A 19265-nucleotide genomic window follows, 5' to 3' on the forward strand; every position below is an offset into this window, starting at 1 on the left:
TAGAAAAGCTAAAGATTGTTCTATAAAACCTTCCTAACCCTTTGATTGCCAACTCTGTAGAAATTGTTACCTTACACAATACGTGCTCTCCTAGGTGATCCAAGATAGTGGTGACAAACATGCATCTGATGTATCTAAACAGTGGTCTTTAAAGGAACACTTCAAGAGCAAAACACAAGAGGCTCTCTACCAGAGCTACAGCTCTGTCTGAGGCTGAAACACTGGATTAGAATGTAAGGTGAGGGATAACACCCAGCACAATAAGGGTAGTTTGGGGTACACTCATAATTAGGGGTCTGATATTTTGTATTCATGTCTGTGCTTTGCATTAAAGAAAGAGAAGAATCCTATGATTCAATAAATCTTCGGAAGAAAATTGGTTATTAGTTAAAGGAACACTATAGTCACCAAAACAACTTTGGCTTAATAAAGCAGTCTTGGTGTATAGATCCTGCTCCTGTAGTCCTACTGCTCAATTCTTTGCTATTTAGGAGTTAAAGCACTTTGTTTATGCAGCCCTAGCCACACCTCTTGCATGTGACTTACACAGCCTAACAAAACACTTCATGTAAAGAGTCATCTAATGTTTACACTTTTTTTTTATTGTAAATTCTGTTCAATTTAGAATTTCTTATCTCTTGCTCGGTTAATAGCTTGCTAGACCCTGCAGAAGCCTCGTGTGTGATTAAAGTTCAAAATACGGAGCATAAAAACTTTTGTAGTATATTACTATCTAACTGAAAATGAAACAATTTTAGTTTTCATGCAGGCTGGGTCAGTCACAGCCAGGGGAGGTGTTACAGAGGCTGCATAAGCAGAAATAGGTGATTAAACTCATAAATGGGAAATAATTGAGCAGTGTGACTCCAGAGTCATGATCTATACACCGAAACTGCTCCATTAAGCTAAACTTGTTTTAGTGACTATAGTGTTCCTTTAATCCAGAGTCAAAGTGTATCCTGGCAAAAGTGAGGAAGTGACTGTTTTAGTCCCTTCAAAGGTGGTGGCCTTATTGTGCAGTCATCCTCAGAGTGCTGCATGGATGAATTCTCACTTCCAAAAAAGTAGAAGCAGAATCTTTAAGGCCTGTGATAACTCCTACTGCCCTGGAGTGATTAAAACATGGCACTAGTCTAATACATAGTTGGACACAATTCTTCAAGGGGAGAGTACTGCCATATCGTTCTAGGGCTATTGCCTTCTAGCTAAGCACTCAAAAATGAAGACTTCGAAACAGCACTCAACCTGCAACTATACTACAGTTGTTCCTATTTGAATTGCATTGCATGAATAGGCTGTGTTTAAGTGGATTGATATGCAGCCTAGGCCAAAAGAGCTTCAGGTTCATACCTCGGCTCACCATGTGGGTCAGACCCTGCTGTCAACACATTTTTATTCCATCAACCTTTACCCACCGCATTCATGTTTTAGGTGCACATAATTGTGAAAATAACTCCTATTCCGAAGCTATCCACTCATTTTATAAATAAATATTAATATAAGAACTTTTCACCAAGATCAATGCCATGTTCCTCTTGGTGCTGCTCCATCTCTATTTATAATCCTTATTTATCCTACACATGAATATATGGTGTAACATTAGGTATATGGAATGGTATAATAAGGTAATGTAATGATGAAATAATAATGTAGTAGTATTGAGGGTCTGAGTAACAAATTGGAGAAAGAATTTCCAATGGTAAAAATAATAGAGTAGAAAAAAGTAGAGTAGCTGGTAGTTAAAATACATTAAAGAGAGAGTCGGTTAACTTAAAACAGTATTACCATAGAGTAGCATACCTGAATACTGTTAATGTATCCACTTAATTGCTTGTCATCCCTAGAGATCATATAACGGTAGTGATTTTGAAAGAAATTAGATAGCTCATAATACATGAAAACAGGCCCCTAAAAAAAAAAAAAAATTACAAAAAAATTAAAAACACAACCAAAGTATTCAAAATGTTGAGAACATTGCATGCTTACCAGAACATTTTGCATAGATGAAAGAGCATTAAAGTGTTTTTTTCATATCACACTAACTTCTTAACAAGAAAAACCTAGATGTCAGGGTTCACCCTTACCACATGGGCTAGTATCCCTAGTGAAATGACCACTAGCCAGCTAATTTTACACAACCAATTGTAATAAAGAACAATTGAACATCAGAGCTATGTGGGCAGAATCCCTGAATTATGCATGCAGGAATATCTGGAAGGTGCACAACTGTGATGGGGCTGTATTCATGCGAGGGAAGCTCTATATGTTTAATTACAGTGGTAGAAGTGTGATGGAGTAGTATATAGGTTTGGGGCTATAGTGTTTGATCGAAGAACATGGAAATGATGGGGATTCTGGAGTTAGGAGGGAAGAAAATGGGTCTGAAGTGATTCAGGTGACACTAGGGTGATTTATTGACGCAAATTGTAAGGTAATGGAACTAGAACTGCAAATGAACAATAAGTTTAAAGGGACACTATAGTCACCAGAACCACTGCAGCTCAATATACTGGTTCTGGTGCCTATAGCTTGTATAGAGAAAATTCAGTATTTACGTTGCTGTCTAGCAACACCTCTAGTGGCAATTACTCAGTCACTAGAGGTGCTTCCTAGTTCAGTGCATCTCTTTAAGGAGATACGGTTTAGCACAGCCAAGCATTTGATTCACAGAGATCATCAAGATTGCGATGGGGCTGGCTGCTGCGAGACTGGCACAGCAATGGAAAAATTGTAAGTTTAAAACCTTATTGCTATAGACCTTAATAGGTTGTTCGAAACTATGCTATAATAATCCTTTAACTATCCAGTTTGGATGAATTCCAAGGGGTTATCTAGTTTTGTTGAAGTCCATGGTATTTGTTCAGACTTGCAACCCCTATGTATATTAACTTAAATTGGTAATATACATCAAAAGTAACTAAAATCTTACCCCTTAAAAGGAGGTAATAGGACAGACATTTATGAAGTTAGATTAGTATCTGATAATTACCTGAAATGTGTCTGTTAGGTTAAAGGTGAAATTGCATGGGCACGGAACTGTTGCATTATACGTAACATTAAAACAGTCAGAACATCTGTCTCCAGGTTGCACTCCAGTGTAATCAAACTATAAAGAACATAAAGAAACTAATGAATATCTAAAACAGATACATCAGGTAGGTATTGTGCATCACCTGCATATCTCTAGTTGGACTTTGGAAACACATACTAACTAAGTCATTATTTCCACAACCATCCCAGAGTTCCCAGCTTAACACATAAATGAGCAGACAGACCATGTGTTTCAGACTCAATCTTACATTTCTGCATATCCCCATAGCAATGGATGTGGTTTGTGTTTTTTTTTTTTTTAAACCATATCATGGGTTATGATCAAAATGTGCCAGTGACCATCTGAAAGTATGACTATCATTTAGGGTGGCAAGCCAGATGATAAAACAGTGTTTTCACCACACCACCTAATAGTAAATTGTAAGCGAAACTGCAAAATCTGAGCAAAAATTGTTGAATCAGAAAGTAAAAGTAAAATATTTTTATTGTTTACGTGTTATAACAGAAACCAAAATAAATAGTATATTATGTAAAAATGAATGCCATCATGAGGTTCTGGAGAGGTCACCATAGCTCAAAATTGCAAAAATATCAAACTGCAAAATTGAGGCCAAAATAGTAGAGATAAAAAAATAGCTACATTTGAGAATTTTTTTAATGCAGATATTGTTGCCTAAAATTCTAATTTTCTTGGCACTACATGGAAATAAAATACAATTTCTCCAATTCAGCTATTTTGACCATACATTTGAAATTCAATTTTAATTCTTACGTTGATGAATAACCCTGTTGGACTGAAAATTTGGACATTGTTCATGCTATTTATCAATGTCCAGTTTTGCAACTCAGGCCTGGGTTTCAACCCGGACCATATGATGCCAGACAGCTGAAATCTGTATAGACTGCTTCAAATCCAGGTACCAATAATGGATCCAGGCCTGGTTGCATCACTATCAGCCAGCAGACGCATAGGTTAAAATCCTGGGTGGTACGAGGGTTGTGTGGCGGCTTTCCAGAGCTTTCTAGCCAGTTGCTACGTTAAAAAGTAAAAATAAATAGCATATAACTGTAATGGAGATTTTAAACCCTGTGGAAGGTGGAGGCATGTCTACGAATGTGTTAAAGGGACACTATAGTCACCTGAACAACTACAGCTTAATGTAGTTGTTCAGGTGAGATTTATAGCTCCCTGCAGGCAATCTAATGTAAACACTGTATTTTCATAGAAAATACAGTGTTTACATTGATTGATAGGAACACCTCCAGTGACCGTCACTTACATGGCCACCAGAGGGACTTTCTATCATGTATGGCCCTAAAAAGGCCATTTACACATCAGACGTATTAATAGAGGAGAGGGGGCGGCCAAAGACAGCAAGTTGAGCTGTCAGTCAGCTCAGCTCGCGGCCGCTTTATGAATTATGTGCACATGTGCGGCAAAGCCACGCATGCACACAAGGGAGCAATGACGCTTCCGAATGGAAGCGTCTGATTGCTCCCTACTCGCGCCCGCCTATTTTGTCATTTTGACAAAATAGGGGGCGCGGCTTCACGAGGCTCCCGGTGCTGGAACCAGGTGAGTAAAAAGGGCTGCCTGGAGTGACCCTTTTACGTTTACTGCCTGTCTATGCAGGCTTTTTAATGTAGACACAAGAAAAACTACATTAAGCTGTAGTTGTTCTGGTGACTATAGTGTCCTTTTAAATCTAGTAACTGGGCAGCCATTTCTGTCCAGTTGCTAGAAAAGGCCCCATCCTATGGAGGGTGACCTAACAAGCCACCCTACATTTGCAGCAGGTGGGGGCCCTAATAATTTTCAGGAGGTATAACCCAATGTCCTTTCCCCTGGCCCCACACATTGGCAGCAGGTGGGGGCTCCAAAAATAAATTTCTGTGGGGAGGGACCTAGTAGGTGGCAGCCCCAACTAGAATATCGAAGGGAGAGTACCTAGTGTCCAGCCCTTACCAGTTGGTGGTACGTGGAGGCTTTAAATAATTGATGGGAAGAGACATACCATTCTGTCTGGTTATTTTTCAATTAGTACAGATAATGGCAAAAATAAGATGGAAGGCAATTGTGGAGCAGTAAAGTAATAAAAAAAAAAAAAAACACCATTGTGAGTTTATCTAAATATAAGAGACTGCAAAAAAAAATCTTAACAGTAACTTTTCTGTTTTTGTGCAGCTGTACCCAGATTCTAATTTTGACACAATTACACTTTTCTAACAAATACACTGTAACGGACTACCCGGTCACTATGAACTGGTTCAGGATTCCCTGCCACCACCTTCCCCTAAAAGGGTACTATTTTCCATGGTACCAACCCCTTCCCTACTGTGCTTCCCAGCTAGAGAGCCAAATTAGTATCAGGGTGGCGGTCCGATGCCCGGGACCCAGACACTGTCCGGGCGGCAGTGCAGGACCGGGACCCAGTATGCCTGATGTTCAGAGTAGGAGTCACAGCATGGAGGTGGATTAGCAGGGTCTGCTGCAGGGTAACCGCACGCCCCCTGGTGTTGTGCACCAGCATTTGTGCAGCCACATACAAAGACCCTGAATCAGCTTCAGCGGATACCAGGAACATGGAAATTAAGCAGACCTCCCAGGAGCTTAATAGGGAGGCTCTGCAGCAAGATTGTATCCAGTACTAGAAACAAGGCAAGACTAGAGATAGACACCAAACATGAAAACAAGACAAAACTAGGAGAACCCAGAACCAGAGAAGGATAGTAAGCTAAACCCAGAACATATACACAAGACATGAGGAAAACATGAACATAACATGGGCATGACTGGACAGAACTGTACTTGGGCTGGGTATACAAACTAAAACAAAACAAGATAACATAGGTAAAACAAGAGGATTAACTAAGTACTACATATGGAAATCATGGGGATTTAGTCACACTATATGATCATACATTGCATAAGCCTGCCAACAACGCCAATGTACCCCATATCTGGCAGGTCCTACACTCCCTAATGTATACTAAAACAACCAAAAGACATATATAGCACTTACCTGCAAGAAAGGGCAGAAGCCTTGAGGAGCTGCCTGCAGGAACACTGAAACAGAGGGAATGATGGAAAACAAACGGGTGTGGCAACATAAAACAAACATTTAAATGAAACCTGGAGACTGGGAAATCCAGGGATGGATTACAGGAATGAACCCAGAAATCCCAGCATAAAGAAAACCAGACATAGAATAGAAAACCAAAAACCAAGAAAAACTAAACAAGAATTACTGGTAACAAGAGTACTGGATACTAGAAGCCAAGGCCAGGCATCTCCACAGAACAGAGCAGGACGTGACAATTAGTCTCTCTAGAACGCTCAGGGACTAACGAGAGGCTTTCTAAGGTACAGCGCGTCTGACCTTAAGCTACCTAGGAATGTCAAGGAACTGCGACCAAGGATCAAACTTGATTGAGGTCGCTCTCTGTCCCAGGATCACCAAACACCACATTATTTGGAAGGGGAATAGGGGAGGTGACAAGGCATCCAGAGATACCAAAGGGAGCTCAACACACTGAAGTCAGCAGAAGCCATCTTTTGTACATAATATAGATTAACCCCTTAACCCCTTAAGGACACATGACGTGTGTGACATGTCATGATTCCCTTTTATTCCAGAAGTTTGGTCCTTAAGGGGTTAAGGACACATGACATGTGTGACATGTCATGATTCCCTTTTATTCCAGAAGTTTGGTCCTTAAGGGGTTAAGGAACAGCGCGCCCATAAAAATAAATTTTTACATTTTATAAGGCTGCTTAAAATCACCTATCACAGCAAACAAGTATGGGGATTGAGTTCCACCATATGGCGGTATTGTGTTAAGACAACCATTACTTCACAGTACCCCCAATATCAATGGGTCCTACACTGATATTGGGGTGACAAATTAAATAGTGCTAAATAAGCTAAAATGTATTTTAATAGTCTGTTGTAAGAACATTGTGAATATCACTTTAATTTTACATATATACACACACACAATATATATATATATATATATATATACACACACAATACACAAGATCCAGCGCACTCTCCTGTCTACTAAACAGCAACTTCAATGTTGACAGATTTTATTAGTTTTTAAAAGGTTTTGTTTAAAAACACCTTATCTAGGCAAAAAATAATGGGGATTTAGTTACATTATATGATCATACATTGCATAAGCCTGCCACAACGTCAATGTACCCCATCTTTGGCAGGTCCTACTCTCAGTCTAATGTCTGCTCTTATGAGATTAACCCACTTACTTGGGGAACAAATTCCATCTGAGGCTCTCTGCAGTACAAGACTAAATAGGGACCTGAGATGAGGCACCTGTGACAGGGAGGGGTGCAAAACCAAGGAGTTGGCTAGACTCCCAAATATATATATAGGGAACATGGGGGGGTGGTTGCACTAACCTGAACATGCTTAAATGGGGTGCTGCTGGGGGACATATTATACAATACACAAGATCCAGCGCACTCTCCTGTCTACTAAACAGCAACTTCAATGTTGACAGATTTTATTAGTTTTTAAAAGGTTTTGTTTAAAAACACCTTATCTAGGCAAAAAATAATGGGGATTTAGTTACATTATATGATCATACATTGCATAAGCCTGCCACAACGTCAATGCTTATGCAATGTATGATCATATAATGTAACTAAATCCCCATTATTTTTTGCCTAGATAAGGTGTTTTTAAACAAAACCTTTTAAAAACTAATAAAATCTGTCAACATTGAAGTTGCTGTTTAGTAGACAGGAGAGTGCGCTGGATCTTGTGTATTGTATAATATGGCCCCCAGCAGCACCCCATTTAAGCATGTTCAGGTGAGTGCAACCACCCCCCCATGTTATATATATATATATATATATACACACACACAAACAATTGTAAAAATGCAGTGTCAAAACTAAATAATTAGTGGTGAGCTTAACACAATGTGGCTGTATGGTGGAACTAAATCCCCATATGTGTTTGCGGAGATAGGTGATTTTAAGTAGCCTTATAAAATGTAAAAAATGATTTTTAGGTGTGCTCTGTTCCTTAATCTGTATTAAGTCACTATTTGGTCACTATAGCAGCACCATTCCTGCAAAATGCATGTTCCAGGTGTGCCTCCAGTTCTTTTTTGTCTTTACGAAGCCATCTTTTGTGACCAGGACATTCCACCAAGCTGCCCGGAAGTGAACTCCGAATTGGAGGGTAGTCACATCCCGGCTAAAATGTTTGCTCCAAATAACTAGAGCTAGATACCTCCGAGCGCTTTTGAACTGGTTCCCCCATGGAGGAGAGCTACACGGATGTGGAAAGTTTGGTGATTCTTTTGTGGGAAAACTGTATATTGGGGTAATATTCTATTAAACGCCATGGTTGTGAGTAAAGATATCCCAGACAACAGGATTGTACAATACCTATTGTTCTGTAATGACCCCCTGTTGGGGACATTGTAGAAAAACCCCACTTGTCACCAATAAAGTGGGTCTGTTTTACCCTACATCAAGCCTTGGTTGATCATTGAGGGAAAGTTATATACACTCGTAGGATCTCAAAGGAGGGGGGAAAGGAATCCCCGATGGTGATACTCTGGCAAGCTAGGAGTGGGGAGACACACACACACACACACACACACTTACTTTTAGGCATAACCCTGTATTCCCCTGAAAATCCCTGTATAACAGCATGTGACCATTTATAGGCTTACCTCACGTTCTGTAATACTTTTGGAGGAATATAACAATCCACTGCCAATTGCTATGAAAGAAAGCCCTGCAAGTAAAAAGAAAGGAAGAACAATGCTTGCAGAGAGTAGTGGTTGCCAGGCTGGGAGTCTCTGCTGAGTGAATGCAGTGTTGTCAGGTCTCTGGGATGTGACAGGCTCCTTAATACTTCTGAAGTCCCCAGTAGCCATGGTTTAAAAATAAATAAATAAAAAAACACTAGAAAAAAAAAGTAAAGAAAATTATTAATACTTTTCAGAGGTAGGATCTGCCGCATCCCAGTCGAGGAATGTCATCATTATCTATCCAAAATTCGACTTGTCAATAATGGATGCAAATAAAAACCTAAACCTTCACATAATGCAGCAGTGGTTTTGGTGCTTGGAGTGTTCTTTTAGTAAAAACATATTTTAAAGGTTGTACAGAAAAAGGAAGAAAAGTAAGCACAGAATGGGAAAGCATGGATAGTGTGAATCATGGCTTAAGGGGTTGTAATTAATAATACCTGCTGTAGTAGTTTTGATAGTAGGAGTGCCCTGGCACTATTCTCCGCTAATATCCCCCTTACCCAAGTCCCTGCCGGGTGCAGAGGATAGTATGCTTTTGACTATGACAATATCTGGATGCCAATACCCTCAGCCATTGCTTGGCAGAGATGTCAGCTGATCGCTGGTAATATGCTCAGAATTGAAATAAACCAATTAGAGTCCTGGGCTGGCTAATGAAGCCACAGTGAGTATAGCAAAGGTTGCACCTAGGTAGTCCTGCCACTAATTGGAACATCAGATATTGAGCTGGGAAAGAGAAACTGTCAAAGGGAAGTAGGAGCTCAATTTTAGTACAAATCTCTCATTACCTATACAATAAGTATGGCTAATCCCATCAATTTTCTATTAATAATACACTAATGTCGATGATAGAATTACTGTTTCAGTTCAATTCAACTCGCAGGACACACATTTTTGCCTAGTTTAGGTGTTTGTTTTTTAAATACATTATGTGAGTTTTGAAATTGCAGTTGAGTGAATGAGTAAGTGCTCAGGATACAGGGCAGGCGTGACCACTAGGCAAATTAGGCATCTGCCTAGGACACATTGGCCAGTGCTCCATCTGCCTGTAACTCCATGTGGACAGGGGTAGAGGATCTTCTGTATCCTCTACTCAGTCTGACAGGAAGTGCTCACTAAGAGCAATGAACAGCTTCCTATCAGAACGGGTAGAGGAATCATGGATCAGCAGGGAAAGGAGGGAGAAGAGACCAAAAAGAGATGAGCAGACAGACAAAGAGGGACACACAAAAGGGGGTGGGGAAAAGAGATACACAGACAGAGGCACTGCGTGGGGGGGAGGGAAGAGACACACAGACAGAGGCACTGCGTGGGGGGGAGGGAAGAGACACACAGACAGAGGCACTGCGTGGGGGGGAGGGAAGAGACACACAGACAGAGGCACTGCGTGGGGGGGAGGGAAGAGACACAGAGGGATTGCAGGGGGGAAGAGACACAGACAGAGGGATTGCAGGGGGGAAGAGACACAGACAGAGGCACTGCGTGGGGGGGAGGGAAGAGACACACAGAGGCACTGCGTGGGGGGGAGGGAAGAGACACACAGAGGCACTGCGTGGGGGGAGGGAAGAGACACACAGAGGCACTGCGTGGGGGGGAGGGAAGAGACACACACAGAGGCACTGCGTGGGGGGGAGGGAAGAGACACACACAGAGGCACTGCGTGTGGGGGGGGAAGAGACACACAGAGGCACTGCGTGGGGGGGACCCACACAGAGGCACTGCGTGGGGGGGACCCACACAGAGGCACTGCGTGGGGGGGACCCACACAGAGGCACTGCGTGGGGGGGACCCACACAGAGGCACTGCGTGGGGGGGACCCACACAGAGGCACTGCGTGGGGGGGACCCACACAGAGGCACTGCGTGGGGGGGACCCACACAGAGGCACTGCGTGGGGGGGACCCACACAGAGGCACTGCGTGGGGGGGACCCACACAGAGGCACTGCGTGGGGGGGACCCACACAGAGGCACTGCGTGGGGGGGGAGAGACCCACACAGAGGCACTGCGTGGGGGGGGAGAGACCCACACAGAGGCACTGCGTGGGGGGGGAGAGACCCACACAGAGGCACTGCGTGGGGGGGGAGAGACCCACACAGAGGCACTGCGTGGGGGGGGAGAGACCCACACAGAGGCACTGCGTGGGGGGGGAGAGACCCACACAGAGGCACTGCGTGGGGGGGGGAGAGACCCACACAGAGGCACTGCGTGGGGGGGGAGAGACCCACACAGAGGCACTGCGTGGGGGGGGGGGGGAGACCCACACAGAGGCACTGCGTGGGGGGGGGAGAGACCCACACAGAGGCACTGCGTGGGGGGGGAGAGACCCACACAGAGGCACTGCGTGGGGGGGGAGAGACCCACACAGAGGCACTGCGTGGGGGGGAGAGACCCACACAGAGGCACTGCGTGGGGGGGAGAGACCCACACAGAGGCACTGCGTGGGGGGGAGAGACCCACACAGAGGCACTGCGTGGGGGGGGGGAGGGAAGAGACCCACACAGAGGCACTGCGTGGGGGGGGGGAGGGAAGAGACCCACACAGAGGCACTGCGTGGGGGGGGGAAGAGACCCACACAGAGGCACTGCGTGGGGGGGGGGAGGGAAGAGACCCACACAGAGGCACTGCGTGGGGGGGGGAGGGAAGAGACCCACACAGAGGCACTGCGTGGGGGGGAGGGAAGAAACCCACACAGAGGCACTGCGTGGGGGGGGAGGGAAGAAACCCACACAGAGGCACTGCGTGGGGGGGGAGGGAAGAAACCCACACAGAGGCACTGCGTGGGGGGGGGGGGAAGAGACCCACACAGAGGCACTGCGTGGGGGAGGGAAGAGACACAGACAGAGGCACTGCGGGGTGAGGGAAGAGACACAGACAGAGGCACTGCGGGGTGAGGGAAGAGACACAGACAGAGGCACTGCGGGGTGAGGGAAGAGACACAGACAGAGGCACTGCGGGGGGAGGGAAGAGACACAGACAGAGGCACTGCGGGGGGAGGGAAGAGACACAGACAGAGGCACTGCGGGGGAGGGAAGAGACACAGACAGAGGCACTGCGGGGTGAGGGAAGAGACACAGACAGAGGCACTGCGGGGTGAGGGAAGAGACACAGACAGAGGCACTGCGGGGGGAGGGAAGAGACAGACAGAGGCACTGCGGGGGGAGGGAAGAGACACAGACAGAGGCACTGCGGGGGGGAGGGAAGAGACACAGACAGAGGCACTGCGGGGGGGAGGGAAGAGACACAGACAGAGGCACTGCGGGGGAGGGAAGAGACACAGACAGAGGCACTGCGGGGGAGGGAAGAGACACAGACAGAGGCACTGCGGGGGAGGGAAGAGACACAGACAGAGGCACTGCGGGGGGGGAGGGAAGAGACACAGACAGAGGCACTGCGGGGGGGAGGGAAGAGACACAGACAGAGGCACTGTGGGGGGGAGGGAAGAGACACAGACAGAGGCACTGTGGGGGGGAGGGGGGAGAAAGAGACCCACACAGAGGTGCTGCTAAGAGACCCACATAGAGGTGTTTTAGATCAAACCAAGTGTTTGCTCTAGTATCTGCCCCCTATCCAGATTGTTTGAAACAAGATGCATGCATGCAGAAGTAAATTACACTGAGACAAGTTTCAGGTTAATGAAAAACTTCTGAATGTTTCATCGGGGGGGGGGGGGGGGGGGGCAAGCCCCTTATAAAGGCAGAAATACATCATATGCAAAACAAGAGATAACATGGAAAGTAAGTTTTTAATTGGTAAATGCCAAGTGTCATGTCATCAGCATTCTGGGTGCAGCTCTCCCTAGGAGACACCATCTTAATACATGATATTCTTTACATTCTTTAGTCGATGGGAGGGGGTGCTCTAGCAGCCATTTTAAGTAAATAGACATTTTACGAACACTAATTTCTATCCATAACAGAGGGACTTGCGAAGGAAAGTTGCGGGTAAAAAAGGCACAGAAAAGGGGCTGGGGGAGAATGATACATACAAAATTGGCAAATTTTTTTGGGTGGGTGGGTGTTTAAGTAGCGAGTCTTGTCTAGTGAGGAAATTAGTAAAGCACCGGCCCTGGCTGGATATATATTAGACTACTCTAAAACTATAGAGGTTTACTGGGGGAAAAAGAAGACATTCAGTTTTTGGTTTTTTTCTGTTTTGGTTTTTTTCCCCAATTTGACAATATTTATTTTGTCGTAGTAAGGTGCGGGTACAGAAAAGAAAAGGGAGAGGGGAGTTTAAGGATAACACATCTAGCACAGTACATCCATTCAACGATGACATATTGTGTTTGGTTGGTACAGTAAATGCAAAATGTACCTCGTATGCAATAAACATCATTCACCATTAGCAATGTAGTGTGGGGCCTAGTTACTTGCCTATTTAAAAGGCTTTGTCACCAGAGTAATTGCCCTTATATGGACACATTCTGCTGCTTGCGGTTTTCATCTGGATTTACCATCTGCAAATATTTCATTGGACTTTCCCCATGCAGTTAGGGGGGTACAGGAGGGAGAGGGATATCTTACACCATGCCACAAGTTGCACCTTAGGTGTTGTTTTAAGTCTCTTTGGATGCCCTGTATAGCAGATTCGCCTTATGGGTGCTATGATGCCTTAAGGGAAATAACACATTCCAGGCTTGGCCAACCGAGCCTCAGACCTGTGGGACTACAAGCTCTGCAGAAGATGGTTTGTGGCATTTTCAGTGCAAGTTGTCTCTTCTCTTGCGCTAGGGAGGGGATGAAAGATTTCTGCTGGTTTTTGGGTGTCCCACTGTTCCCACGCCACGTACCAGTGTTTGGCGTATGGACGGTAACATTTGTCCATGAGTTCGTATTGCTTGTTAATGTCTATTGTTGATATACACTGTTCTACGTTGGGGGAAGCGCTACCTTCCACTGTCTGCCTATTACCGTAAGGGCTGCAATGAAAATGTGGTAGATTAGATACCGTTGGCTTTTCTGAAGTTGTTTCTGAAACAACAGAAGGAGAAATGTTTCAGGGCGGAGAGGGAGATAGACTCCTGTGCAACATTTTATCAAGTTTGCTACTGCATACCAATATGTGCCAAGTCGTAAGCATAGCCACCATATGTGAAGCATGTCATCCTTATCCCCCTGACACCTCCAGCACTTGCCTGAGGTTGAAGGGAAGCTGTGCTTTAATAGTGTGGGGACTAGGTACCACCTGTATAGTATTTGGCGTGACAGTTCAATGTGAGTCGAACACAGTGTCAATGATTTGTGAGCAGTGAATATCTCCCTCCATCAGTCAAGGTTGCATTGAGGTCTCTGTCCCATGCCCTTTTAAAAAGGAGGAGTTTAGCATGATGTAGAATGCTCTGATGCATAAATTAAGGAGAAAAGTTTCTTGGAAGGTTTTAGTTTAAGGCTTATATTTTCAACTTTGGACAATTTTGGCCCTAGTGAGTCTTGTGTGTGGTAATAGTTGTGGTGTGATCCAGGATGTCAGTTGTAGATATGGAAACTGGGCTGTGTTAGGGAGGTTGAATTCAGATTGCAGGTCTGGGAACCCTTTGAGGGAGAAGCCTTGAAGTAGTTGGAAAAGCGTGTGGATGAACATTAACGCCTCAATCTTTAGGGCAAGTGATATTTTGTCCCCCATGCCCAATCTTTTGTGGCAGCTGTCCCAAATTTATAGGGTTAGTGTAGACATGGGTAGTGCATGTTGGTATATTGGTCGTTTTGCTGTGGGTATCCATGCCAATGTTGTTAGGGGGATCCCCCTGTGTAACCTTTTTCAATTTCTGTCCATGCTAGCAGGTTCGGGTGGTTGAATGCTAATAGAGTTAGAGTAGCTATGTGTGCAGCCCTAGTATCTCAACATATCTGGCAATCCCATTCCGCCATGGGCGAATATTTTATACATGGTCGATTTCGCCACCATAGGTTTTATATTCCCCCAGAGAAATACGTTCAGGATTTTCGGTAATTCCATGATGTATGTTCTATTGAGTTTGAGTGGGAGGGTTCTAAAGAGGTACTGGATTTTTGGAAAAAGGATCATTTTTGTTGCTGCAATTCTCCCTGACCAGGAAAGGAATTTTCCCTTCCATTCTTGTATTATGCTTTTAAGTTCGCAGAGCAATTTCAAACAGTTTGCTTCAGAGGCGGTTCTCTAATTAGGCCTAAAGCCTCGCGCTGGCTGAGGCGTCGTGGCCACCTAAACCACCTTAGGGCAGACTGTTAGGTCCTGTCAGGACCCGACACCAGGAGGGGACCTGGCGGCTTGCTCAGTATGGCCAATGATCTGCAGCTCCACAATGTACAGAGCTGCAGACCATGTGTCTCGTGAGATCTTGCCAATCAGAGCATTGCCGTGGGTTACCATGGCAATGCTCTGACTCGGTCACGCGAGATACATGGTATGCAGCTCCGCACAACACTGCGGAGCTGCAGACCGGATATCACCACCTGACCACCAGGGAGCCCACACTGGAAACCAAGGAATTTAATAAGGTATTTAGCCCCCCCTCTCTCACCCCATCACCCACACATTACCCCCCTCACATTATTTCTCCCCCCTCATACCAACACCCCACATTATTACCCCTTCCCTCTCATCATCACCCCACTCCAACATATTATTAGCTCCCCTCTCTCACACCAACACCCCTCTCCCTCACCATCTCCCCCTCCTCACACATCCTCCCACTGTCCCACACACAGTGTCACCCCCCTCCCCCCACACAGTGTCACCCCACTCACATGCAGGATGACCCCTTTCTCACACACACACACACAACTATGTCATGTCACTATACTCCCACACACTGTCACAATATCACCCTACATCACCCTCCTCCTATACAGTATCACCCCCCACCCATACAGAATCACACACGTCCCCCCTCCAACACACAGAATTACCCCCCATACACACTGTCATCACTTCACAACAATGTTGTGTTACCATACTCCCACACACTGCCAGCCTCCCCAGACACACTGTTAGCTTCCCCTCACACTGTCATCATGTCATATTCCCTCTCTCACAAACCCCCCGTCACATTCATCCGCTTTGCACAGTTACGCTCTCCCTGCCACTGGTATCCCTTAACTCACCTTGTCACAGTCACCAGCTGAAGACATTCATCATACACACACACAAACACACACAGAGTCAGGAAACAGCTTTGCCATAAACACAATGCACAAAGGCCACAGGCAGATCCCCATACACACAACACACTTCAAGCAACTACCCCATTCACATACGGTCCCAGACAAAAACGCAAACATGCTCACAGAGACATACATTCACACATACAAGGATACTCTGTCAGACACACTCAGGCACATGCACAGGTAGACAGTGCATCAATGTGTATAGGTGTGCATGTATTGCAACTCTATTGTTTTCACTTTGGTGTTCGTGGGGCTTCATGTTTGGGTTTCGCCTAAGGCCTCAAGGTCTAGAGCCGCCTCTGGTTTGCTTTGTGCAAAGCGTGAGCAGGGCTAGTAAAGAGTATCCCTAAGAATTTAATATGATCTCGCCTCCAATCATAAGTGAAGTTTTGTTTTAGAAGTGTCATGTTCTGTTTGGGAATATTTATGCCCAGCGCTAATGTTTTTGTTAAGTTGAATTTGTAATAGGAGCATTGGGCCAGAAGGGCGTGAAAATTGGGTAAAGAGATGCGTGGTTGTTCCAGAGACAATCGGATGTCGTCCACGAATAGCGTCATTTTGTATTCCTGGCTGTGGAGTCTGATGCAGTGTACGTTGGGGTCATCCCGTATTTTCTGTGTGAATGGTTCTAGTGCGAGTATGTATAGCAGTGGGGATAATGGGCATCTCTGTCTAGGCCCATTAGATATATCTAAGTGGCGGGAGATAAAACCTCCATTTACGGGGGCGGAGACGGACCGCCGAGCTGGAAGGCAGCATGGCAGCACAGCTCCTACAAATTACTAACTAAATAGCCATAAAACAATGATTTTTAACCATACCAAGGACCGCCAGCGCCTGTCCTCAGTGTACAGGGGACACTGGATCCAGGGTGAGGCTGGCTCCCCGAGCTACAGTCCCTAGGAGGAGAGAGACCCTTGATGCCCTAATTAGGGCCTACTCCGGCGGTGAGTGGGGCGGACGACCGCTGGGGATCTGGCCCTGTCCCGTCCCCCCCCTCTGGACCGGTGGGGGTGATCCCGGTCCGCACCCTGGGAACCAGACCGAGACAGCGCAACCTGGGGCCAGACACATTACCACCCAGCCTCGTGGCCCAAACGCCTCAACTAAAATGGCAGCTGACAGAAGCGTCGAGGCCAGAGGGAGGGCATGCCTTCTCCCCGAGCCTGAAGGGAGCCATGCGGGAACAAGCTGGTCCGACGTCTAATATGGCAAGCAACAAGCCACTACTATAGCGACCAAGCAAAGAAAGGCTAACCACTCACAGCCACCCCTGGTGAGAACGCACCGCCAACTAACGACCAACCTACATCTGGACTGCAATAAACTCACAGGGGGCACCGATAATGCAGAGACTCATATGACCTACATGCGACAATGCTACCTTACCCGCTTACCGGCACTGAGCCCCAAAGCAACAGTCTCTCCACCAAGCCGCAAAGCGGAACGGGCGGACAACATCCACAAGGCTACAAGCGAATGGGCACAACAATGCTCCACTACCCACTGGATAATCCAGCGTCCCCACTACTACTCCTGCCGGAGCAACCGGCAGAACATGAACATGACTGCAACCTTGAACACCAGCGGAAAGCATAACACACTGTCTAAATATAAAAGACTGCCATTATAAAGGGGGTGCTTAGCAACTCGTTTTTACCAGCTACTAGTCGGGAATATGGGGATCTGCACTTGACTAGCTAATACTGTTGTGTCTTTATCTCGGGAGGTGGGAGGCATAGCTAGTTAACCTGGGTCCAGGGAAGCGCATGTAACCAACTGCTTAACTACTGAAGCACCACATATGGCAAGGCACAATGTTGATGTATAGGCTCCATCTCATACTAATCGAGTTACTTGCTAAACCTAGCCTGATGCAATCAACGTTGACAGAACCCTCTTACTTCACCTCTGTTACGTTTTTATATGCCATAGCCTGGTCCTAGCCTGTATTAAATAATAAGCAACTGAGAAATCGTTCTATCCTATCCTAGCCTGCAATAACAGCCAGTACAGGGTATGCCGATCACACTGTCATTGACACTGCCTCAGCACTGCCCTGCTAATCCTGTTGTATCGTTTTAGGCAATCCTCTACCCTTTTTCACTCTACTCTACTTGATGTTTAAAAACAAAAATATGGCAGTCTTTCTTAGGAGTGTATTACATACCATCTTGTAATCATTAGCTTGTGTTACCCCAAAATGCCTCCTCTTTCTATTCTATACCCCATAACGCATATGCCATAAAAAAATAAAAATAAAAAAAAATAAAGCCCTCCATTTACATGGGTCTCAGGCTTTGACTCCTGTTTGGGGGCTTACCCGGTTTCGGGAGAGTGGCAACATGCGCCATTAGCATTTCTGGAGGTAAAGTGTTGAGAATTTAGTTGAAGATTTTCTCTAGATGGGATGCAAATCTTTTATAGTAGGAGTTAGTGATACCATCTGGTCCCGGGGACTTCCCTGGGTGGAGAGATTGGATTGTGTCTAAGATTTGTCTGGTTATTGGATGCCGTCTATATGTGCTTGTGTCAGCGTGGGTGAGTTCAGGAACTCTGATGTCTTGGTCAGTGCAAGGTGTGATCATCTTTAAGTTTGTGAAGTGAATGGTAATACGCCACCATTTCGTCATTTATATCTTGTGGATTGTGTAGTTTCTTGCCTGTTTCCATGCGTAGATAGGGGATTTTGGAGTTGGCTTGTTTGTGTGCTGTCTTAGATAAAGTAATTTCATTGATGCAGTTGGTTGTGTTGCGCTTGTTTATAATTTGGGTTGATTAGATGGGAATTGGGGACGTTCCTTAGTTTGCGGAGAAGGTCTAAGTGCTCTCGTTGAGATGTGCATTTGAGATAGAACACTCGGCTGACCAACAAACCTCAGATTACCGGTTTGTAGGCTTGCCAGGCAGAGAAAGGGCCTATGTCGTGTGTTTTGAAGTACGTTTGTAATTGTTCTGTGAGTTACTGTACAAAGGGGCAATCGTTTAGAATGGAGTCGATTTTAAAGATTCAGCCTATAAAAGGCAAATTCAACCATAGTTCTTTGCCCTGTTGTGGTTCTACTCACAGTTCCCGATAGTGCTTTGCAATTTCGTCCAGATGTTCCAAATTTTATGAAAATGACCAGAATTCTAAATTCATCTGAAATTTAAGTTGAATGAATGATACATTCAGTGTCTGGTTTAAAGTAAGTCATTTTCACAGGCATATCCTATTCAAAGTTGTGCCCCATTTTTTATTTATTCTTTGCCTACTACTGCTGCCAGCAGAC

At 45.3% G+C, this 19265-nt stretch overlaps 1 protein-coding gene across 2 annotated transcripts in view; it reads right to left on the bottom strand.

The window, feature by feature from the left end:
• Window positions 1-19265, bottom strand: part of LOC134612042 (cell cycle control protein 50B-like) — a 40582-nt gene that overhangs the window by 19747 nt on the left and 1570 nt on the right. The window contains exons 1-4 of one of the 2 annotated variants that reach the window (XM_063456426.1): window positions 19062-19077; window positions 8764-8998; window positions 2990-3106; window positions 1801-1908 (exon numbers count right to left, since the gene is read on the bottom strand). In XM_063456426.1, coding sequence (XP_063312496.1) covers window positions 1801-1908; window positions 2990-3106; window positions 8764-8970 — 432 coding nt within the window. In that variant the 5' untranslated portion in view covers window positions 8971-8998; window positions 19062-19077. Of the gene's footprint in view, window positions 1-1800; window positions 1909-2989; window positions 3107-8763; window positions 8999-19061; window positions 19078-19265 lie in introns of those variants that run through there. The other variant, XM_063456425.1, reaches the window with a different exon arrangement.

This window comes from Pelobates fuscus, chromosome 1 (assembly GCF_036172605.1).
Source record: "Pelobates fuscus isolate aPelFus1 chromosome 1, aPelFus1.pri, whole genome shotgun sequence".
Classification (NCBI taxonomy): Eukaryota; Metazoa; Chordata; class Amphibia; order Anura; family Pelobatidae; genus Pelobates; species Pelobates fuscus.